At 39.9% G+C, this 26,786-nt stretch overlaps 1 protein-coding gene across 44 annotated transcripts in view; it reads left to right on the top strand.

Annotated features, from left to right (window-relative positions):
• LOC124128451 (zinc finger E-box-binding homeobox 1-like) overlaps positions 1-26,786 on the top strand; it is a 116,185-nt gene that overhangs the window by 6,752 nt on the left and 82,647 nt on the right. For 2 of the 44 annotated variants that reach the window (XM_048390849.1, XM_048390847.1), the window contains one exon: positions 3,808-4,481. The exons of 28 other annotated variants lie outside the window; for them this stretch is intronic. In XM_048390849.1, the coding sequence (XP_048246806.1) occupies positions 3,808-4,166 (359 nt within the window). In that variant the 3' untranslated portion in view covers positions 4,167-4,481. 14 more of the 44 variants (XR_007219624.1, XR_006860209.2, XR_006860207.2 and 11 more) reach the window with 14 other exon arrangements.

The following is a 26,786-nucleotide window of genomic DNA, read 5'->3' as shown; positions in this document are numbered from 1 at the left end:
CTGTGGTTCGACTCCATTACTTAGTTGATTGTGGGTCATCATACCCCATTGCTCGTTATACAAACAATGTTTGGCCTGTCTGAGACAGTATTTTTAGGCATCTTGAGATACAACTTGAACATGTCCATAGAACAACTTAAGTCATCAAACCAAACCACTGAACAGCCTTTCAAGGGTATTATGGTTTGAGTACTCCAAGAAACTTGCGGAACAGTTTAGTCACTACATACCTGACGGTATCACTGCTGAGAAAAATATCGATGACAATGGACCTAAAAATATGTCACCCAGGCTGGCTGCTGCCTTATTGTCTTGTTCACTATTGTCATCGATGTCGTAAGAGGCAACTAACACTATATAATAACAGGATCGGGTCGTCAGGCAGTTGTTGCTTCACTCAAGTTAATGTAGATTAACATGATGCTCAGTTTGGTTTAGGATCCAGAAAGGTGACAATTAACTTGTAAAAATGATTTTATTTTCTGTAGGTGACTTTGTCCAAGAAGCAAGTTCCTATCTTCTTACATATCACATGGGCAGTTTTCTGATGCCAGTGTTATTTTTCATATATGGTTCCACCTGAGAATAGAACCTTATTATTTGTGACAAAGGTTCTCTATGGTGTTTGAAGTATATAAAAATGTCTCTGGTTAAGTAGCCATTAGCTCTTCAATAGTGATATCCCACAGCAAATATCTTCATACAATGACGGGTGTCTTGATAGAAGTTCTCATTCATCGGTAGGCAGGCAGATTTTGGCAGGAGGTCAGTATGCAGTAATTATATCGCTTTAGTAATATCAACATGAATGGGCTTTGAAAACTTAAATGGTCGAACAGAATTTAGTGTTTGTCTGCTTTTTTTCTTTTTCAACTAACTCAAGTTCTTAATGATGCAATGTAATACATATACAAAACCCATAGTTAGGGCTATGCCTATGATTACAATACTTTGGTAGTCGGTACTCATTCGTCAGTTTGTGGGCTAGCGATGTGCAATATTAGAACAGGAACCGATGGAGTTGCCTCCCACTTTGGCTGAAGTAGCATAGCGTCTCTCAAAGCAGGGCACAAGGACAGGGTGTAATAGTGGAAGCACCCATTGTATTTAAGTTTTCAGCTTGGCAAATTTAGTTTGGAAAAGTCCTCAAACAGATAATGGTTGTTTGCAGATTGTGTCGCGCAGTGACGTGTTACAGCGGAATAGGACCATCATGTCAACACATCTCACTAAGAAGGGAGGGTTTTAGAGTTGTATTTCAGGGATATTGATAATTTCTTACTATTTGTTGTGTATCGTGATACCAGTGGTATCATGAGTCCGTATCGTGATACGTATTGTATCGCGAAATGTCAGCTCGACCTGAAGTATCAGAAGGTAATGTGTACAAACGACGCTTCCTTCTCAAGGAACTTAGACCAAGTTTTTGTTACTTTCAGATGTTGATGTTAGTTGGAACTCTCAGCAAGGGCCGCAGGGAAATCAAGCAGGGAGCATTGACTTAGCGTCGTTCAGACAAAATGAGTTTACGAAACATTTATTCCCCAATGAGTTGTTATCCCCGAAGACGTACGTCTGCGAGATATGTGGCAAAGTGTTCAGGAACAAAAGCAGCAAGTGGTATCACGTGAAGTCGATTCATGAGAAAGTCACCTTTTCGTGTGTGTGTGGGAGGACGTATTCCTCTAAACCTGCTTACTTGAGGCATAAGAAACATTGTATCCTTGGGGTGGGTGTAGAGCATGTACAAGGACAGGAAGGATGAACTGTCAGGACTGGGATTATATTTGGGACATAGTGGTTATGTGTGACCCGATATATATAACAGAGCGATACAGGATTCCTTACTTGGGTGTGAGACTTACATACTTGAGGCTTAGCAGGACTAGACAAATATGGTGTCCAGCTTGACAAATGCTTGTGACTCTTGATCATGGTGGCGCCACCACTTCCATGTTTCTGTTGGCCAAGATGGTAATGAAGAGGGATGTTGCACTGACTGAAAAACGATCTTTACAAATGAACTAGTGCTTGTGCTGTTAGCGCATCAATTTGAAAAAAAGGCCTCAATTTTCAAAGACAATTGGTACATTTTATGATTGTGCTGTACGGGCAAGTGCATTTCCCGAGCCAAGGGAGTTTACTGACTAAAAGTCCAGTTTCCACCCTTTCCGAACTTGGCTGGATTTTTTTGGCTTGATCGTAGCGCAACCAGTGGCTATTACGAGTTATGTCCCTTCTATGTCCCTCCTATTGACCAGTCACATTCCACCTCTCATGCCATTTGCATTTGCTTAAAAAAATTGTGGTGTCAAGACTGACTGATTGATAATCAAACTCTATTTTGTAATATAAGGGATCTTACTTCGCGAAGTGCATCCAATCACGTGAGTGCCTTGTTTAAAAACATGAAGATGCTTTGCAAATCTTGTAATCAACAGAAATCGGCAGGGCAGTTTACGAACTGGATGTAGATTTTGTTATGCAATTTTCATTGGACTGTTCATCGACTCGTTAGTCCCGCCAAAATATAACTCCATAATTCCAGCCTAGTTCGGCAAGGGTTGGACTTTTATAGTCAGTTAACTCCCTTGAGTTGGGAAGATGGAGCAAGTGTGGGTGTACCTTGGATATTTGAAATTTTTAGATAGAAGGCCCATGCAGTGTTAGAAAGGAGAACTAGTCCTGTTGTCCTTGCTGGGGAGGTCGGGTAGCCTAGTGGTTAAAGCGTTAGCTCGTCACGCAGAAGACCCGGGTTCGATTCCCGACATGGGTACAATGTGTGAAGCCCATTTCTGGTTTCCCCTGCTGTGATGTTGCTGGAATAAAAGCGGCGTGAAACCATACTCACTCACTCACTGTTGTCCTTGCCAAATTGCCCAACAGTTATGGTGTCATAAGGACTAGTGGAAATTTGCCAGTTTTAAGGATTTTGCTTTGTCATCATTATAAGGACTAATATACTGTTAGTTTCTAATGCTGCCATGTCAGAAAGTTCCGAGAGTGAACCCTGCATACCCAACATGGCATTTTCTCCACACATTGATAGATATCATGGCTATGGTACTTGATACATCAAGGCACATGATGTTTACAGGATGTGTCCTGATATGTGTATAGGCAGGTTCAGAAATAATGGTTTTGTTATGCCAAAATGTATCTATATGAGTGTTGGATTTGGTTCCTAGTTGGTTTCCGACATTGCTGTTTGATCAAAGGCATGTGCAGAATCAGTTTTGCATTGTGGTGTGCATTGTATCCTTGAGTTGTGACACAAACTCACTTACTCATGCTCAAATTTTATACACAGAAAAGATGTTGATACAAATGTTGGCGTGGAACATTTTTGCTGATGATTGTACATTCCGACACTGATGATATAGAAGAATAAGAAACTTGTCTCATATTTTGCTAAGAATATGTACTGAGATTTTTTTTCGAAGAATAAATATATCAATTTCTTTTGAAGTCTGTATTTTCATTTATTCATTTTCAGTAGTAGTCACACTAATAGCATACCAGCAGTTTTGAACTTTTTGCCCTAGAGATTAACCTTGGTTAACGATAGTGAAGTGTGGGCAATCATTGTTTGAAAAATGCCTTGGTTAAGCCAAGAAATATTTATCATTAGACAGAATTCACAAAGACGTATTTTAGAAAATAATGTATTTATAGCTTGTAGTGCACAGGGAAACAGTATGTTACTTTTCCCAAGGCATGTTTCTGAAAACTTTCTTTTTACTTTGAATCGGTCTTTAAGATCTGTGACTGGCAGAAAAATTGAAGTCAACCTTTTCTTGCTTTCAGATTATCATAATAGTTGGAGGTCTCCGGAAATGATACATTCAATGGCCCAGGAGAATTTTGGAGGCCCTTCAAATCCAGTTTCATTTTCTCCAAATAGTTCAACACAGTTTCCTCCCTTCCCCAGCACTTACCATAGAACACATCCCAGTTTTATGGGAAATAAAGGCGCGAGTCAAAAGCCCAGAGACCACTGTTTCCCTTGTTCTCAGTGTGATAAAGTATTTCGGAACTTCAGTTCTAGATGGTACCATGTAAAGTCCATTCACGAGAAAGTGAAGTTGTCATGCTATGTGTGTGGAAGAGTGTACTCATCGAAACCTGCCCTACAGAAACACCAAAAGAAATGTGTTGTACCTTGAAGTCTTTTCATGGGACGACAGACGCCATATTCTGTATCAACTCTTACTCATGTGTTCACGTGAAGATTAACTTTGATCAACACCGCTAAATATCATGGTTACAATTAGCAAAATTGCTGCCTAAGATTTTGGTTTGCTACCATAAAATTGTTTGGTATCTAATTTCAAGTACGAACACTTACTCAACTGAACTGAATATCTGGTGATAAGTTAATACTCAGTTGATCTGTAAAAGGTTTTAGAGTAACTGGACGGTAATTTTTCATGTATGTGGTGAGACTGAATAAATGTTTTAAATAAAGACTTTCAATATTTTTTATGCTCATTTTTGAATGTTGCTTTCATCACAATGAAAATACTACCTATATGATTCTAGCTCTGGCTATGTGTGTGTACTCAGTGTATTCGTGTCAGCATGTTGTCAAGGCGTGTTTGTCTCTTTGTGGCTGCGAGTGTTAACCTGACCTAAAATCCGGGTGTAGAATTGTAGCACTTGGGTTGTTGAAAAGACCTTTTGACTTGCCTCTTGTTGAGTTAGACTGGCAATCAGACTAAGGGTTTTTCCTACTTCTGTGTTTTATTATCGAAAATGTTGTAAGTTCAGGGTCAAACTTTTCAAATGGTTCATTATTGAGTGTTATACATTGAAATATGCTTCCCCGAAGAGCTAGCTTGGTTCATTCTGACACAGCAGTGACGTGGGCAGGCAGGTGTAGACACTAGACTCGTTGCTGGGACAGGGAGCGACATGCTTGACAAGGCCGCTGCAGAGAGCAAGTATGTCATATTGCAGAAGGCTGTTATTCAAAGTCAGTGAACCGAAGGCCAGGGGGACTGTTATAGCAGCGAGAGAGATATTATGTTTCCAGTCCTGTGTATTGATTTGTCGTCTTCAGTTACTTTTTCTCATGAGATTACTTGCTTAATAATACTTTTGGACCTCATGTGAACTTGGCTTGTGTGTTATCTAAGGGGTTAGACATGGCCACTAATCTGCTTGTCTCAACATTAACAATTGTGTGGTTTTCTAGCAGTTAAGTCACATACAGTACTACTCAAGAACTAGTTTGGCCTAGTTGAATAAAATTCATTTATTGTGTTTTATTTCACCTATGAAATGCACCAGCCTGGAAACTATATAACCTTTGCAATTGAAGGATTTCCTTCAAAAGTTATCTCCCTTTGACTAGCTGGACTGTTGACTGACCTTGTGTGTGTTTGGGCAGATTTGAACTGACATCATGCTCATTATCTGGTTATGCCAAACTTTCAACAGCTGTCCTAAATTTCTTGAAAATATTTCCTTATCTTGGAAAAGAAGATAATTTTTGCGTTTGCTTATTTAAATTATTAATTATCTTCTGTACACTTTTTACCGCCTTCGTGGTCTTGTGGTAGAGCGTCCGCCCAGAGAGTGGAAGGTCTGGGGTTCAGTCCCCAGTTGCGTCATACCAAAAGACGTTAAAAGATGGTACTTGTTGTTACCGTCTGGCGCTCAGCATTAAGGGGCTAAAACAAGGACTGGTCGGCTCGTAGTCAGTATTCTGTGTCTAAGTGGGGAATTCATGTTAAACTGCGGAATGGTATGTCCGTGAGCTAGCACTATAAATCATCATCAGTCCGGACTAGTACAAGCAGCCACACACATACTCACACATGCATGCACGTCGCTATATAAGTGCAATAATCTTGGATGCGACGTTAAACCCAATTTCACCTCAACTGTACACTTTTGGTGGCACGGGTGGCCCAGTTGTCAAAGGTGCTGCAATTCAATGGGTCCTTGGGGCATGCTCGAAACCTATGATTGTGAGATTGAATCCCAGTTTGCCCCAATTATGTTTCTGGGTTTGTCTGTACCATACCTGGACCTGCATCTTTTCAGGCATTCCACCCATATTAAGCTGACACGCTATGATATAACTGCAATACTGTTCAAAGTGGTGTTAAACCAAACACCCTCCCTCCCTCTGTATGTACGCTTTCAACTCCTGTGTTAATTAGATGAACACAGTTTCCAAATGATGAATTGTTAATCTCCTGTATGGAAACTGTTAGAAAGGTTAAACTCCCCCACTGTATCACTCATTACTGTGGTTACCAGGCAACACAATACATGTTGAAGATTTGTCCGATATGCCATCAGATGTTGGCAGCTGTGCAGTAAATTCATATCCTTTGATTGATAGTGATGGGATAAACTTCATTGATTTTTGTTGTGTTTTTCATGAGACTTCATTTTCCGCATTCATTGTTGATGACTTTTTACATTATGAAGACAATAATTTCATGGTGTTTCCCCCAGTCCAGGATGTGATTATGTGTTGGACATCAATCATTTTGTCTGAAAAGGGAGTGGATTGATTTATGAATGATTATGAAAATAATCATAAATCGAGAGCAATCCTCACTGTCTTTCCAATAGAAAAACTCAAGGCTGATATTTCTGTTCTGTTCAACACAAGACCATTGACAGGGTGGCATTGCAACATCAACTCTTGAAACCTAGCCTGTTGTCAGGCTTCTTGTGCTTTTAAGGCGGTAGGGTGGCCGAGTGGTTAAAGGGTTCGCTTGTCACGCCAAAGACCCGGGTTCGAATCCCCACATGTACAATGTGTGAAGCCCCTTTCTTGTCCCCCCTGCCGTGATATTGCTGGAATATTGCTAACCCAACTTGCTTGTTCACTTTTGTGCTTTTATGCTCATTTGGTCTCATTTTATCTTCAGATTCATTAATATGAATTGGTATTATTGGAAAATAATCAGTCATAAATTTAATTATTAATTCCTTGATTGGAAACTGAAACCAACCAATCATTGAGGAAATGAATTGAATTGGTACTAGTTTCCTCAGAACTTTGTTGTTTGTGGTTGTTCCACATACCATAATTCAGTTTTGTGATCGAGTTTTTTGAATGTGTAAGTGGTCACGTCAATATTCTTGAAGAGACACCTCCAGAAAATAGGTTCAACTAGCAACAACCTTTTTTGTTACTTTCAGATTTTAACAGGATTGTGGGCGATCTGCACAGCAATATGGAAGCTGGTTATTTTCAGAATGAGACAGATAGGGGTAGGAGAAACTCGACCAAGCGTAAGGGAGGATGTTTTTGCCGTCAGTGTGACAAAGTGTTCTCCGATGGTAGTGCCAGACGTAAACACGTCCTTGCAATCCATGAGAAGGTCACACATGTCTGTGTGTGCGGGAAAACGTACAATTACTTTACAAGTTACTTGAGGCATAAAAAGATGTGTTCCAGTTGTCATGTGCCAGTATTATAACATCGGAAGCGATTCTGTGAAAACGAGGATTAATTGCTTCCTATTCATTGGTTATTGATTGCATCAGTGCTGTGTACATCTGTGTTCTCATCTCGTGGTCTTTTGAAGAGTAGTAATACATTTTTGTTTGTTTGTTTGTTGTGTAACGCCGCACTCAGCAATATTCCAGCTATACGACGGCGGTCTGTAAATAATTGAGTCTGGACCAGACAGTCCAGTGATTGACATCACGAGCATCGATCCACACAATTGGGATACGATGACATTCATCAACCAAATCAGCGAGCCTGACCACCCGATCCCGTTAGTCGCCTTTTACGACAAGCATAGTCACCTTTTACGGCAAGCATGGGTTGCTGAAGATCTATACTTCCCCGGAATCTTCACGGGTCTCGTGGTGGTTTGAAGAGTATTATTACAGATGCACTGTATTCAGTTTGTGATGCTGGGAGGGTCAGTTTGCCTTTACTGAAAGCATATGATGTTCAGTAAACCAGATTGGCACAATCCTGGCTGTATGTGTATATTAGATGTCATGTGGGCTGTTTTTTTGCATTGTAAAATCATGGCCACTACAAGCAAAATAACTTATCCTGGTATCCTGCAACATGTTTTTGCTGGTTTTGACTCATGTTAGTTTGAGAGTTAGCTACTCCAGATCTGGCTACAAAAGGCTTGGATATATAATGACATCACTTTGTGACATCGTTTATAAGGACGAAGAAGACAGTGGAACTTGAACGAAAGTGCATTTAGTGAGTTTATAAGAGTGGAAATGCAAAACAACCCCTAAACTAATAAATAATGTCTTCTTATGAAAAATAATAATAAGTCCTTCTTTCTAAACCCCAGTCCCTTTTGTTTTATTAGATTACCTCTAATGTTGTTGTTTTTATGTTGACAAATTTAATGGTGTACAACAAATTGTAACCTAAAGCCAAAGGTGCCAAATAATATGATGAAAAGGAAATATTGGTATAAAGTTAAATAATCAACAGTTGCGACAGTACAATATGGAATGTTGCATATATTTTGTATGCCCTACATTGTTCATACAAGGCCCCATGTTTCTCAAGGTCTGGGGGTCTTTGGCCCACCTAAGAAAATATACAAGGTCGTCACTGTATGATTATCATGTTGTACGATGAAGTCGCAGGAATATTTGCCTCCAATGAAGACACAAAGTTCTTGTTGTTTTCAGATAATCAGAAATTCGACAGCAGCTCAAATCCATTTGCGAGTTTTCAGGATGGCAATTACTATTTCTCTCTGCCTGTCCCGCGGAAAGACACAAAGAATTTCCCATGTCCAAATTGTGAGAAAGTGTTCGCCTGCAGCAGTGCCCGATGGAATCATGTGAATGCCATCCATAAGAACAAAGTGTATAACTGTGTGTGTGGGAAGGTGTACAGCTATCAGCAGAGCTATCTCCGACACAAGAAGTCCTGTGCCATGTGTATTTAGACTGGCGTCAGCATCAGTCTCAGTTTCAAAATGAACCACAGGGCTCAATTTAAGGAACTTGATATAACTTGCACAAGGTGCATGTTGACATGAAAACCAAGTGGCACCAAACAAAAGACTGGTGTCCGTCATCAGTTTCAATATGAACCGCAGGGCTCAATTTAAGGAACTTGATTTAACTTGCACAAGGTGCATGTTGACATGAAAACCAAGTGGCACCAAACAAAAGACTGGTGTCCGTCATCAGTTTCAATATGAACCGCAGGGCTCAATTTAAGGAACTTGATATAACTTGCACTAGGTGCATGTTGACATGAAAACCAAGCTGTACCAAACAAAACCAGGTTGCACCCTGGTCATATAAATTTGTCAAAGTTGAAACAGGCTGGTCTGCTGCCAGTGTCACATAGATTTATGTCACATTGCTGTAAAACTGTAGGAACACAGCGGTAGAAACTTAGTTTCAGTCCACTAGTCCTTATAATGATAGCATATAGCAAAACCTTTAAAATGGCAAATTCCACTAGTCCTTAGAATACCTTTACTAATGGGCGGTTTGGCAGGGACTGTAGGACTAGTACCAATTTCTAACCCTGGGAACATAACATAAGAGATTAGTGAACTTCAGAGGTATTGAGTGGGCTCGAAGATCAATTTTGTTTGGACAAGTAAGGGTTAGTCTGACACAAATTTATTCATTTTTTACATGCACTTGGTGTGTAAATATAAGTTATATTTTAATAACAGGTTGCGAAATCGAGCACTGACTCGTATCCAGTCAGGACATTTTGACCGATTGTCTTCATTTGGTCTTCATATATCCATCCCCAATGTCAGTACTTTGAGCTGTTCGGAAGGAATTACTACCCTTCTCATACCAACATAACATAAAGGATGATTTGAGAGTGTCATAAGCTGCATGTGTGACCCTCGATGATACATTCCAACCTAAGACCAAGGCTGGATAAGGGAAACTGAAACAAATTTTCAAAGTTCTAAGCTATCGGCCCACAGCCGATGACGACTGAAGAATGTGTATTGTAAAATGGATAAGGCCATCGAGGTTGGATGTATGGATACTTACTAGAATGTTTCAGCTCAAAAATTAACACAAACATTTAGTACATAGTCAGTAGATGTACAGTAAGTTACGTTTATAACGAACTGATGGATATAACTAACTGTTCGTCTGGTCCTGGCCATTTGCTGTATATTTTTTCATCTAAAATTGATGGATATAACGAACATGCTTATAACGAAACAACGGATATAGCAAACTCAAATTATGGTCCCTTGTGTCTAATGGTCGAAATGCGTATGATGAACGATGGATATGACGAACTAAAATTAGTTGTACCTTTGAGTTTGTTTTAACCGTAGTTTACTGTAGTTAGTTCATATGGTGTTCCAACAGACACCGAATTCAACAGACAACCCGGGCGGTTGGGTAGCCTAGTGGTTAAAGCGTTCGCTCGTCACGCCGAAGACCCTGGTTCGATTCCCGACATGGGTACAATGTGTGAAGCCCATTTCTGGTGTCCCCCGCCGTGATATTGCTGGAATATTGCTAAAAGCGGCGTAAAACCATACTCACTCACTCACTCAACAGACAACCGTGATACGAGAGGTTCATGTGACAGATATGTACAGCAACTACATTGAATATAATATGTATAATGTTTCAATCTGTATGTTATGATAATCATGTTTAATTGAAGATTGTGTTAATTTCTTACATGATCTGTATCCAATACTGAAATAAAGTGAGGTGTTGCAAATGTTAAGTTAATATTTGTGCCCTGAACCATTTCAAAAATCATTTGCGATTATTACGTAAAACGTACATGGTATCTGTCCATTAAAGGCTGTGACCTAATGGTTTTGAAATTGACCTTTGTGCTTTGGTTGATAAGGATCCTGTTGTTTTTGTACATGAAAATCACTGTGGTACTGAAGGATTCCACCTTAGAAAGAAGGGCAGTCGGGTAGCTTAGTGGTTAGTGTGTCGCTCGTCACGCTGAAGTCCTGGGTTCGATTCCCCGACATGGGTACAATGTGTGAAGCCCATTTCTGGTGTCCCCCCTGTCGTTATGTTGCTGGAATATTGCTTCAAGCAGTGTAAAACCATACTCACTCACCACAGAAAGATGGATGAAAGGTGTTGCTTCGTTGGGTTTATTACTGAGAACAGATATGTGTTGAGAGTGGATAACTGCTCTATCACCTCTCTTTGTCCACAGACAGACCAAGCTTGAAACAGAATTTGACCAAATTTGGAGTTTATACAGCCAAATCTGTAAACAATTAATCCTAATGAAGGTTATCTATAGTGATGGAAGACTTCTTTCAATCTGAAAGATGTCGATGTTTCATTTCTGTCCTTTTGTTGATGACGAACGTATGCATGGGAAAATCAACTTGGCAACTAATTATACCAGATTGGTACAGCAAAACATTGTAAAGATTGAGTGGAAGCCTCGGTGTCTTGAGTAGGTTAGATCACTGACTTTGTGCCACACTCTGGCGGTGTGGGTTTGAATCCCGAATCTGACTCAACCCAAAAAAGTATGAGAATCTGTCCTTTACTAAGAAAGTGTTACCCCAAATATAACATTTGTTACATTGAAAATATTGATTTGTTCCAAATTGTTCTTTTTTCGTTCAGTTGGAAACTTACTTCAGCAGGTCTGATTGTGTTCCAGCTGTGTAGAATTAGGTACTTAAATTATATCAGCAGATTAGAAAATGGCTTTTTGTTACTTTCAGGTATTCGATCTTTGGTTCAGCAAGTTCAGCAGGCCTATGTTCAGCAAGCTTTTGTCCCGAAAATTTCAGTTGGTCGAAGTCGTGGTTGTTTTGAGTCTGGGAAGCGTAACTTCCCTTGTCCTCACTGTGAGAAGGTGTTTGCCTGTCACAGTGCGCGGTGGAACCACACGAACGCCATACACAAGCACATCGTGTACCCCTGTGTGTGCGGCAAGGTGTACAACTACCAGCAGAACTATCTACGCCATAAGAAAACTTGCTCCATGGCTTCTTGAGGATATTGTTTGGGGCAGATTCTTCTGTTAGGTGTGGTTATTCGGTACAAGAGACCATGGCGTGGTTTTACAATTCACTACGCTGAGTTGTGTCCCTTAGCCGTGTTAAGATTCAGTGATGACGAAAGAAATCGTGCTCCTTGTCTTCTTGAGGATATTGTTTTGGGCAGATTCTGTTAGGTGTGGTTATTCGGTACAAGAGACCATGGCGAGATTTTACAATTCACTACACTGAGTTGTGTCCCTTAGCAGTGTTAAGATTCAGTGATGACGAAAGGAGTCATGTTCCATGTCTTCTTGAGGACATTTGTTTGAGGCAGGCTCTTCTATTGAGCTGTGGTTAGTCCCTCAGATTCAGCGCAAGTGAGCATGGCAGCCTGTGGTCTAAGCTGCTACAGCTCACAATGAAGACTTGTGTCACTTAGTCGTTGGGAGAATCACGGCTTGTGGATCCCAGGTTCGCCTCAGATCCTGCAGAGTTCGTGTGAGTCATGGAATCCTTGGAATGTTTTGAGCTTCCCAGGCCTGAAATTGTTTCGGAAAATAGACAACTGTTGAAAAGCCTTGAAAAATATTATTTGTATCCCAGTAACAAGAAAATAAATAAAGCTCAATCAACGGCCAGCCGAGTTAATACCTGAAGTTTGTTACGATATTATCGAAAACTGTCAATACCCTGAACAAGACATGGAAATTTGCCAGACTAATCGTGTACGAACCCGGTCCCGGCTTCATCTACCTGTGGTCATGCCTTTGGTTATATTTCCTGTGTTAATGTGTGGCTTGACAAATTCATCAATTTGTACAATAAAGAATAAATTGTGAGCTGTTTCAAGGTCAAAGGCTTTGTGTTTACATGACAGTGAAAGTCTTCCGGTGTTTGCTCAATTGTTTAACCTGAATTGTTCAGATGTTGTGATGTCCGGGAATGCTGTTGAAGCAAGGGGAAGGACAAAGTTGTGGACATGTGGTATAATTTGATGTGTGACCTTCTATTTCTTTGCAATATAGCCCATCAGAATCTGCAACACATGAAAAATGATGCAGTTTACATCGAAAAAATGACCTTATTAATTAGTTTTGCTGTTGTGTAGTATGTTTGTTTACGGAGCATTTTACCGTCATGGTGACATTGTGTCTGCTGCAGCATCAGAGTCACAGGAGACGAACTTTGAGAGCTCATGTTTGAGATGTGTTTTTGTGTAGACATTACTGCTCATTTGTAGTGCAAGAAATGGCACCTTTTCATTGGTCTAATTTTTCCCTTTCAAGAAGCTAAAGAAACTTTTATTGTTGTTGGATAAATGGATTACTGAATGTGTCATAATGTTCCAAAAACTGTTTTATTTGACAAGTTAGAAGAATGGCTTTTGTCAGGGAAGAATGTTTTGATTTCTTTTATCTTCAAACTTTATTGTTTTGCGAAGGTGCAGTGTTTGAAATAATTTTAAAACCCAACAAGACAAAAGGGCAGGTGAAAGTCCCGCATTCAGACTTCGTAATATTGAAAAATCGCAAAAGAAATAAGAGACAAATCGCATCTTGATTCAGTTGAAATAATGTAAACAATTACTTGAGAATCTACGAGAAGTTATAATAAAACTGAATACGTAACTGAATGCCAGGGAGTCGGGATGGTGGAGGTAAATTTCATGCAGTCCAACAGGAAACTTACCAGCCACTGGCAGGCAGGCAGGCAGGCAGTTATTTCAGACAATGCTTAGATGGCAAGTCAAATATTTTGTACTGAGTTTGCTTGAACTGTGATCCGTAGTGATGTATATTTCTCCATTCACCTTTGATCATGTTGATTGAAATGAGGATTAAAATATTATGTTCAACATCAAGAAATATGTGTGTTGTTTGTAGAGGCTTAGAGACTCTGTTTTTCTTTATTTCAGATGTTCATGGTTTGGCTCGAGAGACACTCCTCCAAGGAGCAAACCGTAGCAAGCTAAGACAAACAGAGGCCTCTAAGAAATGCTTTCCTTGTCCAAAATGTACCAAAGTGTTTGCTTTTAGCAGTGCAAGACAGAGACATGTGAATGCCATACATGAAAATATGGTTTACAGCTGTGTGTGTGGGAAACAGTACAATTACCAACAGAGTTATGGCCGCCACAGAAAGACTTGTCCCATGGCATCAAATCCTTATACTAACTTCTCCATGTCGAATATTCACCTCCTACAAAAGAAATAATGACATCACAGACTATTTCTGAATGGTTTGAATTCAGATTCTCTTTATTTATCAGTGCTGTTCAGGTGATAATTTGCTTCTTTTGCTCTAGTTCATGTCCTCTAGTTCACGTCCTTAAATAACATTTCCAAGTTCGTCCAGACTGATACTTTCTTACACACAATCCAAAGACAGCATGCCCATGCAGATTCTGTGTGGTTGCTTGCTTATCAGGTACCTGATTCATATTAATTCTTTCTTTGGTTAAGGCAGATCACCTTCGTGGTCTAGTGGATAGTGGTCTGCCGGGGGAGTGGAAGGTATAAGTTTGATCCCCAGTTGCGTCATCCCGAAAGATGTTAAAAGTTGTCACTTCTTGTTTCACTGCTGGGCGAACGGCATTCAGGGAATAAAACAAGGACTGGTCAGTGAATATTGAATTTCCTCTCAATACAAATTTTTTAGGGTCAGTTATTATCAAAAATGATGACTTGATTTGCAGATAGTTCATTGCCTTTTGATGCTTCCGTGTTGTTATCTGTGGCTCCTGATCCGTGTATGATCCGTGTCTCAAAATACAGCTGGACAGGTTGGCTCTGGTCTAACCTTAATAGTTACTCGCCAGTTTCAAATTACGCTACATTCAATATGCGATGTTTTATTTATCATCTCCGTAATGTTAAACATGGGTAGTCAAAGTTTTTTAAGTAACACAGCTTTTGATTGGTTGTTATTTTTTTGCTGTACACAAGGTTACTGTGACAACAGTCACTCAAACAAGATGAAGGGGGATAACTCTGATCTCTGAACAATCTCATTTTGTGATGATCGAAATATGAGTTGTAGAATCACGAGGGGTACATAGGGTTTTATACCACCATGTTTTAATGTGACCTGTAAAAGAATATCCACAAATTAAACATAGAAAACAGCTGTTCGATTGAACTGAGGTTAACTTGCGCTGTGTCACGTGACTTCCATTGACTCGGAAAAAGCCTGCTGCTTTTTGCTTTGAAGCGATGTATCAGGATTTATTCTGCCCTTCAGAAATCCACTTGCAGCCTGTATTGCTCGAGGCGGGGTATGAGATTTTTTCTCCCACTGAGAAATGTGTTACCTCCAAGTCGGGTTACACAGTATTTTATCAAGATCACGTGGATAAATCAGATCTCATCATTCTGACATTGAGGTATGATAATGAGGATTAATATATAGTTCAACGTAAAAAATTATTTATGTTGCTTGTAGAGGCTTAGAGACTCTGTTTTTCTGTATTTCAGATGTACATGGTTTGGCTCGAGAGACTATCTTCCAAGGAGCAAACTGTAGCAAGCTAATACAAACAGAGGCCTCTAAGAAATGCTTCCCTTGTTCAAAATGTAACAAAGTGTTTGCTTTTAGTGGGACAAGACGAAGACATGTGAAAGCAAAACATGAACATTTTATTCATAGGTGTGTGTGTGGGAAACAGTACAATTACCAACAGAGTTATGGCCGCCACAGAAAGACTTGTCCCATGGCATCACTTCAAACAAACCCTTGTACAAACGTCTCCTTGTCAGATGTAGAACTCTTACAGAAAAAATAATGACCTCACTGTTGAAAGAACTTTTCCCTCACTAATTTTTCAGTGTGTTTGAATTCAGATTCTCTCAAGTGTATCATTGTATGAAGTGAGCTGGATTTGTTCTGCTTTGAACAGTTTCATTAATATCCCCGTGGGTCAGTTTGGTTTTGCAAACAAGTTCAAAGTGGCACAGGTTGTGGACACTTCCATTTTAAAACCCACTGTGTGATGTTGACATTCCTTGGTTCAGAGTGTGGAAATTGAAGACATGACAAGATGTTACTGGCTTCGCAAAGGGACACAACTCAGCACAGAGATTTGAGGTTGTTGAGATCATTGAGCTAGCATGCCACTGAAGTGAACGTAATACTCAGTGCCATTGATATGAAATGTACAATAGCTGATATAATGCAACAAATATAAACAGTTCATTATAGTCGTATTCCTAAATGTTATCCAAAGGAATATGGTTGCAGCTTCATATGTTATTTTATGATATATTACAATATTATGGTATCACTACAGTTCTTCTCAGCAAACATTCTACAAGTGAACACCAATAGGCAAACAATAGAAAAGTGAGACTTCTTTGTTAACAGCAAGGATACCCACATGGGCACAATGTGTGAAACCCATTTCTGGTGTCCATTGCCATGATGTTGCTGGAATATTGCTCTAAGTGGCGTAAAACCATACTCAAGGCAAGCAAACTTTCAATATTCAGGGGTCACTCTGAAGCACTGAGATTCCAACAGACTAATCAGCACTGACCCTGCCTGGTGCTTAAAAGGACGCTTAGTACTTGTGTTTCAGTCACATGCTTCATCAGTACTGGACAGATCATGATTGGCTTCTTTTGTTTGTTTGTTTGTTGTTTTACGCCGCATTCAGCAATATTCCAGCTATATGACGGCGGAAATAATCGAGTCTGGACCAGACAATCCAGTGATTAACATCATGAGCATCGATCCACGCAATTGGAACATATCCCTAAGCTTGTCCAGACTGATACTTTCTTGCACACACATCCCAAAGACACCATGCCCATACAGATTGTGTGGCTGCTTTTTTCGTCAGTTATTTCATCCATGTTACAGCTTTCTCTGGTTGAGGCATACTATCTTTGTGGTCTAATGGATAATGGTTGTCCTGGAGAGCGGCAAGTCCGTGGTTCGATCCCCAGCTGCGTCATACCAAAAGACGTTAAAAGATGGTATTTGTTCTTACCCTGCCTGGCTTTCGGCATTGAGGGGCAAAGATAAAGTCTGGTTGGATCGGAGTCTGTATAATGCACAAATATTGACTGTTGCTACGAAGGTAGTTCATTGTATAAGATGCTTTTTATGTTGAAGTTATTTGAGGCTGCTGAGGCTTGTGGGAAATAGCCCAGCTGCATTTGAGACTATCTTGCCTAAAAAGTTACCAGCCGGTTTCAGATCTCACAGGCTGAATATTTGACAATTTATTTTTCATCCCCCGTACTGTTTGGCATTTGTCCTCAGTCAACATTTGTTAAGTTACACACCTTTTGATTAGTTGTAATTCATTGTTCATCAAATCATGTTTGCCATGATTTACTGTGACAACAGTCACTCTAACAAGATGAAGGGGGATAACTCTGATCTTGCAACCTTATTTTGTTTTGATCGTGTAGATTGAAATGAGGATAAATATATCATGTTCAGCTTCGTAAAATATTTGTGTTGCTTGTAGAGGCTTAGAGACTCTGTTTTTCTATATTTCAGATATTCATGGTTTGGCTCGAGAGACTATCCTCCACGGAGCAAACCGTAGCAAGCTAATACAAACAGTGGCCTCTAAGAAATGCTTTCCTTGCCCAAAATGTACCAAGGTGTTTGCTTTCAGCAGGTCAAGACAAAGACATGTGAAAGCCAAACATGAAAATTTGATTTATAGCTGTGTGTGTGGGAAACAGTACAATTACCAACAGAGTTATGGCCGCCACAGAAAGACTTGTCCCATGGTATCACTTCTAGCAAACCCTTGTACAAACTTCTCCTTGTCGGATGTAGAACTCTTACAGAAAAAATAATGCCTACAGACCTTTTCCCTCACTATTTTTGAGTGTGTTTGAATTGAGATTCTCCATTGTTTGTTCTTGTTTGTGTTTTGATTTGAACAGTTTTGTTAAGATAACAGTGTTCCATCTTGGTGTTGCAAACCAGTTTACCCGCAATGTGATGCTGATATACCTAGGTTCATTATGTGGAAACTCATGACAAGATGTTCCTGGCATTGCAAAGGGACACAACTCTGCACAGAGATTTGAGGATCTTGTGATCGTTTGGCCAGCATACCACTGACTTTAAGTTAATATGTGATACTGCTCCATGCCATTGCTGTGAATCTTGGTTTCGACATTAAACCCCATTGAATCTCACCACACCTCACCTCTAAGATCGAGGCACATCTGCTTGTGAAAGCAGTCAGTGATTATTGAATTTCCTCTGAGTATGAGTTCTAAATAAATGACCAATGATCGCATGCTATTTAGATAGTTCCTTGTCTGTGGTGTTTCCTTGTTGTAGTTATCAGTTTCTGTCGAGTCTTGTCATGTGATGAGATAGGGAATGTTCCTTTATTCCAAAATAATGTTTAGAACCTGAATAGTGTACAAGTTGTAGGCAAGAAAAAGGAAACTAGAATTCAACCATAATTGGTATTGTTAAAAGCGGCCAGAAAAGTGCTTCACTCATTATACACTTGTGAATCTTAGAACAGGTCTTTGGCGTGACAAACAAATACAAATAGAGCACTCCACTGCCACTCTTAGCATAATAACCCAATAACCCAAACAAGTCAGTACATGCGCGGATCGATGCTCCTGATATCAATCACTGGATTGACTGGTTCAGATTCGATTATTTATGGCCGCCGTCATATAGCTGGAACATTGGTGATTGCGGCGTTAAACAACAAACAAACAAACAAACAAACATCATCGTTGTGGTGAATCGACGCTTTTGATAAAGTAGTTATAGAGTTATAGACCTACGGGCTATGTCATAAATGTATTCGCAACATTGTCAGTGACAAAAGGGGAGATCAGATGATGGAACCAAAAAGACCTGATCGTTATCAAGATCAACAACATAATTATCAAGTTTTAGCTCCATCAATGTGGGTTGACTCGTTTCAACTTCAGAAAAACAGGTTTCATCCTTGATCTGAATGACATGATCAATGAGAACGCGGAATATTGCTGAGTGCTGCGTTAAACAACAAACCAACCAACCAACTTAGCACATGCAGTATTCAGGATTGTTTGGCAGAGGATGTTTAGCCAAATTTGACCGGAATAACAGTTCCGGTATAACATTAATTATCCTTTTTTTTAAGGACCTTTCTAATTTTTTACTTGTACATGTAAATAATATGAAAATGAAAGTTGAAATAAAGAAACTATTTCTGTAGCAGTTTTTTTTTGTTGGTTTCAGATATGACTGGTTTGGCAACATATTTCCCTCTCCAGGAAAGTCTCCTGCCAGATTATGGAGCACACACTAGCAATCTAAGACCCACCGAAACATCTAAACGTTGCTTTCCCTGCCCCAAATGTACCAAAATGTTTACCGACAGCAGTGCACGCCAGAGACACGTGAATGCTATACATGAAAATTTGGTTTACAACTGTGTTTGTGGACGAAAGTACAATTATCAGCAGAGCTACATTCGCCACAAGAAAACCTGCTCGTTGTATCATGCATCGCTGCAGTCCAGATTAAACACCAAATAAAAGTGATCAAATCGCACATGAACAAGAAAACCTGCACATTGTATCATGCATCACTGCAGTCCAGATTAAACACCAAATGAAAGTGATCAAATCGCACATGAACAAGAAAAACTGCTCGTTGTATCATGCATCACTGCAGTCCAGATTAAACACCAAATGAAAGTGATCAAATCGCACATGAACAAGAAAAACTGAACATCATTTTTCTGTGCCAAAAACTTCAGGGTCCACAAGCCTGAACTTGGCTCTGAGCCATTTTCAATACGTTTTGGTGTTATCACATGGAGTTTTATCAGCTGATCTTACTTGAGTGAAAATAATTTTACAAAACTCAGGCTTTGGAATAGTGGCTAATGTCAGGAACTATTTAGAAATTGTCAAATACAGTGGTTGTTAGGAGATGTTTCTTCAAAAACGTTTAAATAACATGGGACATTTGAACAAGAACATAGGAGCTGTCTTGAGATAGACAAATTCAGTTGTTGTACAATGTTGCCCCAAAACTTTCACTCGAAGTGATTTGTAGTTACTAGATTGTCTTCCAGAAGGTATTGATGCTTTGTGATTGTGTGATCAGAGGGTTTAAGAGGACAGTGGGTCAGCTTTTGACCCAACTCTAGATTCCCATGAGGATTCCAGGTTAAAATTGGTGGCCAGCAACCTATGCTGGTTGTAAGAAGCAACCAATGGATCGGGTGGTCAGGCTGGTGACTAGGTTGATAGCGTGTCATTGTGCCCTGTTGGTGGGGATTGTCTGGTCCAGACTTAATTATTTACCGGCCACTGTCATAAAGATGGAATATTGCTGAGTGCTGCATTAAACCCCAAACAAACGGTAACAAAAATCGAGACAGACACTTCAACGGCTTGTTTAGCACAAATAGAAGTCAGCAAAGCTGCAGATGTTGAACTCATGGAGTTGTATTGATGGTCAGTGGTTCTTGTGTTCATACTAGGTGAAAGGAAGTCAATAGCCATCAAAGTTTTTAGTTCATATTCTCACATGTTGTGAGTGTTGAGTTTCTTGACCTTGAAACACTCAAGTTTCAATGAGTCTTGTGTGTGTGGTGTTTTGTGACCTTGAAACAATCAATTTTCAATGAGTCTTGTGTTTATGGTATTTCGTGACCTTGGAACAATCAATTTTCAATGAGTCTTGTGTTTATGGTATTTCGTGACCTTGAAACACTCAAGTTTCAATGAGTCTTGTGTGTGGTGTTTTGTGACCTTGGAACACTTTCATATCACAGTGAGTCTCCTGTGTGGCAAGATTCTAGTGTGGTGCAAAGATTGAGGAAACACTGATTGTGAAGGCCATACAAGAAAAGTGAAGTAACACTGTCTTCATTGTCATCTGTGTGTGTAAGTTCTTGTTTTACACATAGATCAATGGAATTGGGATGTTCATGCAAGGAAAGCAAAGTAACTCTTGGCATCCATTGTCATCAGTGCATAATGACTGCATGTATATATCCTCACATCAACAAACTTGGATGACCATGGAAGCAACTGAACACTGCTGTGAGATCACTGTGAATGTGCATGACTGTAAATGTGCATGACTGTAAATGACCAGCAAGAGTTGGCAAATTCTTTTGGAGATCACATTGCTCAGGAGTCCCCTGATCCACCTTAAACTTTCCCAGAGCAGAATACTGTAGGTAGTTGTCCTTGGTTCAGATCGACTGTGATTGTGTTGTGGTCACACCACCTATGTTCATCCAAACAATTAAACATTCTTTCCTTCTTACAATGAAACTGATTTTGGGGGGAAAGTTACATGTAGACTGAATCTCACAGAGGATGTTTGATTACCCCGATGAACGAATAGAAATCAGCTATAGCAGGCTGAGGAACAGAAGCCATGCTTGATCAAGATTCCGTGACCAAATGCTCTTTGCTTAATTCCCTTGCAGTATGTTGTACATTGTTTTTGTTTGACATATTCTGTTCTGATAACGAGATAGTGGACAAGTACAATTTTTTCCTGTTTTCAGGTTTGGGCACATTTGTAGAGGCTGAGCAAGAGGGTCCCCAGCAGGGCTTTTTAACACACAGGACTGAACGTAGACCTCAGAGACGATCTGATACAAAGAAATCTTTCTCTTGTCCTCAGTGCGACAAATCGTTCACTGCTAGTAGTGCCAGATTAAGACATATCCATGCAATCCATGACAAGCTGTTGTATTATTGCATATGTGGGAAGGTGTACAATTACCAGCAGAATTATCTCCGGCATAAGAAAACATGCTACTTGTGCACAACTGGCAATATGACTGTTTAGAATATGATGTGTCTGGCTCTTCGAGGAACTCTTTTCTTGGTGTGATCTTGCTGAAGCTGGAGTAAAACTCAACTCACTCACTGAAGTCATGAAGCAAATGTCAGTCATACAAAATGAACATATGCTGACCTCAAATTTGTCTCTTGCATTCGGCAACAGGGAAAGGTTTTCTTTTCGAAATGAAGGGGGTTCTTGTGGACCTTGATGGTTGTTCTTTTATATTTGAGTCTGGTGACTAAATCTTGACCTTTTATCATTGTCAACCACTGCAAATAGTGTGATTTCTGTGAATCTGTTAGTGATGATGCATAGATTGAGTTTATCGGGCTCATCTGACGTAAAATCAACATATCACATCCGATTTGATCAAAATTATTGCCACTTGAACAAGTTCAGTTTAAAGAGATTTAGAGATAACTCTTCATGATAACTTGGAGGTGAGTTAGGCTTTAGGTGGTTGCTAATTTGGAGATAGCTCTTGCAGAATCTCCTGATAACTTGGAGGTGAGTTAGGCTTTAGGTGGTTGCTTATTTGGAGATAGCTCTTGCAGAATCTCCTGATAACTTGGAGGTGAGTTAGGCTTTAGGTGGTTGCTAATTTGGAGATAGCTCTTGCAGAATCTCCTGATAACTTGGAGGTGAGTTAGGCTTTAAGTGGTTGTTAATTTGGAGATAGCTCTTGCAGAATCTCCTGATAACTTGGAAGTGAGTTAGGCTTTAGGCGGTTGTTAATTTTGTGACAGGGTTCTGTTCCAACAAAGTGTAAAGGCTGTCCTTGGTGTCTCTCTCTATAAATTTTGCTGGAATAATGTGAAAAGTGCCATAAACTGGCTGCTCAGTCAAGTTTTACAAGTGTCCCGTGAACGAGGAGCAAATTCCTGGGATAGAGAACTGAGTACAACCTGTGTTGATGGAGGTTACATGTCATTTTCTTGCTCTGGTACTCCAATGCTAGGTCTACATGCTGAGTTTCTCCATGTGAAGGACATACAGAGAGTCATGTCTGTGTTAGGTGTATTTGTTGCTTGTGAAGGATGTTATATAGATAGTGATGTCTGTTTTATATGTGTTTGATCCATGTAGAGGATCTGCATATCAACTAGCTGGAGTGGCTTTTAATTTCCGTTTTTACGTTGACAAGTTTTCCTGGCCGAATCTGTTGATGGGAAATGAACTGTATCATGGTGTATCGCTAATAGAATGTTTTGTAATATTGACATAATACAATCTTATGTAAATGACCATTTTCAATTAAAAGTTTTAATCATTGCAATCCGTTCGGCTTTTCTTTTGGAGTTCATGAACTAGATTCTTTTTTGTTGATTTCAGATTTTCATGGTTTGGGAACATACTCTGGAGTTCCGCAAGAATCATTCCTGCCAGATATTCACTCATACACAACTCAAAATACTGTTCAAAAAAAGAAAAAGAGTTACCCATGTCCGCAATGCAACAAAGTGTTTTCTGTCAATGTGGGGAGACAGAGGCACATCAATGCCATACACAAGAAGTTGGTATATTATTGTGCTTGTGGGAAGGTCTACAATTATGAACAGAATTATCTCACTCATAAGAAGTCGTGTTACATGTGTCATATTGAAAATACTGCTGCATATTGAAGTGGAAATCTCCCTCTTTGAATTAAGTGTGAATTGGAGATCTTACATGGGATCGGGGGCACGGGTGGCCCAGTCATCTAAGGCGCTGCGATTCGCTGTGCAGAGTTGCGTCCCTTGGGCACGCCAGAAACCTATGATTGTGGGTTCGAATCCCGGTTCGCCCCGATTATGTTTGTAGGTTTGTCAGCACCATACCCGTGCTCGTGGGTTTCGCCGAAGTGGTAAACGTCAGAGACCTGCATCACTTCGGGATTTCCTCCCACATTAAGCTGACAGGCCGCGATATAACTGGAATACTGTTAAAAGCAGCTTTAAACCCAACTCACTCACTCACTCACTCTGACATGGGATCTCCCACTCTGGAGTTATAGCTGGCACAGTGGTAAAGTGGAACTGGTAGTTTTATGTGTTCAGTGAATTTACATGGAAAATCCCAACAAATATTTCACATTCCTTGAACAAACATACATTTTCCCGACTGCCAGAGGTTTCATTTGCAAACCGATTGGGCAGTAAGGGTATCAATACGATTACCATGAGACTGACCTGAGATATAGAAAGTTACCATCCCAATGTATGGTTGCATTATGCAGTGTTATAATTTGGCACTTGTCCTATAGTCCTTGCCAAACTGCCTAATAGTTAAGGTGTCATAAGGACTAGTATACCCGTGAAGACCCGGGTAGAATAGGTCTTCAGCAACCTATGCTTGCCGTAAAAGGCGACTATGCTTATTGTAAGAGGCGACTAACGGGTTTGGGTGGTCAGGCTCACTGACTTGGTTGATGCATGTCATCAGTCCCAATTGTGTGAATCGATGCTCATTCAATCACTGGATTGTCAGGTCCAGACTTGATTATTTACAGACTGCCGTCATAAATCTGGAATATGTCTGAGTGCGGTGTTAAACAACCAACAAACCAAGAAATTTGCCCTTCTTAAGGGATATATGTTAACATTATAAGGACTAAAAATGTTAATTTCTACCACTGCCATACAGAACTCGGCATAATCTGGGTATTTGTGTAGAATATGCAAAACAAATCCCTACTTCTTCACTTATTTTGACTTGTTTACAAATATGCATGAAAAAAATAAGAAAATACATAATTGTATAACACCAGTGTTGCCTTTTCAACTTGGATACCTGTATTTATTTACATACTTCCACATACATAATCTCTACTGCAATGGACCGCCTCCGTGGTCTTGTGGTAGAGCGTCCGCCCGGAGAGCGGAAGGTCCAGGGTTCGATCCCGGGCCGCGTCTTACAAAAAGACGTTAAAAGATTGTACTTGTTGTTACCCTGTCTGGCGCTCGGCATTAAGGAGCTAAAACAAGGACTGGTCGGCTCGGAGTCAGTATACTGTGTCTGAGTGGGGTATCCATGTTAAACTGCGGCATGGTATCTCAGTGAACTAGCACTATAAATCGGCATCAGTCCGGACTAGTACAAGCAGCCACACACACACACGTGCATGCACGTCGCTATATAAGTGCAATAATCTTGGACGCGACGTTGAACCCAATTTCACCTCATCTCTACTGCAATGAATAAGGCCATGTCTCGCCAATTGTTAAGTTCTCACCAACAAAAGAAACGTGAATACCATACATGTTGGTTAATATATGAAGAATTAATCATATTCAAAAGATGGTAGATTGGTTTGATGCACTAACGGCCATACTGGTACGTTGTGTGAATTGACGCTCATGAACACATCACATGTTTTTTCATTTAGTGGAACACATTGGAAACATCTCTTCTTGACGTTCACACTTCCAGAGACCCAGACAAGCTGCGTATCTGCGTAAAAAAACGCATCAGAAATGCAGAAATACGCAGTAAAATAATATCCAAGCGTATCAAATACGCAACGAACATTACAGATACGCTACAAAAATAAAACTTGTGCGTATATTCAAAATATTGTGAAGTAACCCTGCGTATTCGATTGGCAAATCAGCAACTTATTTTGAAATTATAAACGGGCATTCCGTCAACCTTGCCAAACTCCACGATGACAGTTACATCATGATCATTTGCCATCACACTTTCTTGTGGAAGTATCGTGGTATTTTTGAGTCCTATAAAGCTCTTGAACCCACACAACACCAGTTTGCAGGGACTAGATGAATAGTGTTTTTAAATATTTAACTTAAATACCCACATGTGTAAAAACTAGTGGGTAACAGAAATTTGAATACCCAGATAGAATAGCTGATACGCAGTGATTTTAAAATGCATGGGTAAAATACCCACAACTCCAAAAGCTTATCTGGAGCTCTGACTTCTCTGTCTCAATGGTTTGCATATCTTTTGGCAGTGAGTACAGTAAATCGTGAAATTAATGCGTCTCCAAAAGAATGCGACCACTGACCCCTAGCCAAAAATGCAGCACCCCCTCTCTCAAGAATCAGTGGATCTATATGTAAAGAAAATGTCTTCTGTCAGGTATACAGGAGAATCCTCACCTTAATCCAACCTGACCTGAATCCAATCACACACCAAATAGCACCGCTTATTAGCGCTGAGTAGAGTACTTCCGATAAAACTATACATAGTGTTTTCCAAAGAATGACATATACTTTTTGTGTTTATTCTGTTAAGTGGCATTAAGGAAGTTCACAGGAAATACAATAAAACTGAACCAACTCAAGTTAAATCTTTTGCCTCCAATTTTGGGGTATAAATAACGTGACTAAATAGTACTAGTATTCACAATCATGATGACATTAGTGAGTAGAACGCTTGTCTTGGCCCCAGCGCTGACAATTCACAGGATGTAATGAGTGCTTGAGTGACATTGTTTATATACTTGTTACAAGTGCTGCTCAATAAACAGTGATGTTGAATACATAGTTTGTTTTTAGCGTATGTCGAAGTTGGTATATCTGCTAACCAAAATGTCTTATTGTTGATATAAATGCGATGTTCATTAATGTGAGCAAAGACCACTCGCATTTTTCGCATTAAATTCACGCTCGCGTTGATTTCACTATTTACAGTATATATCGCTGTTGTGGGTTATGCGATGTGTTATACACTTGGGGCAGCACATGTCTTCATTTCTCATTGGTGCGAAAAACCCAATAGCCTGGACTCAATGGAGTACAGATATACTGAATACCCAAGGAAAACTGGCAATACCCAGTGTTCGAAATACCTGCCTGCCCGACCGTCCGAGACGGGTTGATTTCAACTCGGGCTGCCAGATTTTCAAATCCCCCTGCCCGACGGTCGGGTTATATTTCATATGTAAAAATATTCTAAATATTTCCCGATGATAAGCATTATTTACATGATGTATTCTAGGATATTAAATACAAATCTGACCTAAAATGTGTTTGCTATTTCTTTTCTTGCATCACTTCATGTTCAATGAATTCGTTTTAAAGTTTTAATTAAATTATCCTGAGAAACATA

The sequence above is a fragment of the Haliotis rufescens genome, unplaced genomic scaffold (assembly GCF_023055435.1).
Source record: "Haliotis rufescens isolate VD_foot unplaced genomic scaffold, xgHalRufe1.0.p SCAF_9, whole genome shotgun sequence".
Taxonomy (NCBI): domain Eukaryota; kingdom Metazoa; phylum Mollusca; class Gastropoda; order Lepetellida; family Haliotidae; genus Haliotis; species Haliotis rufescens.
The sequence above is the reverse complement of the archived record's forward strand: the minus strand, read 5'-3'. Positions and strand labels throughout refer to the sequence as shown.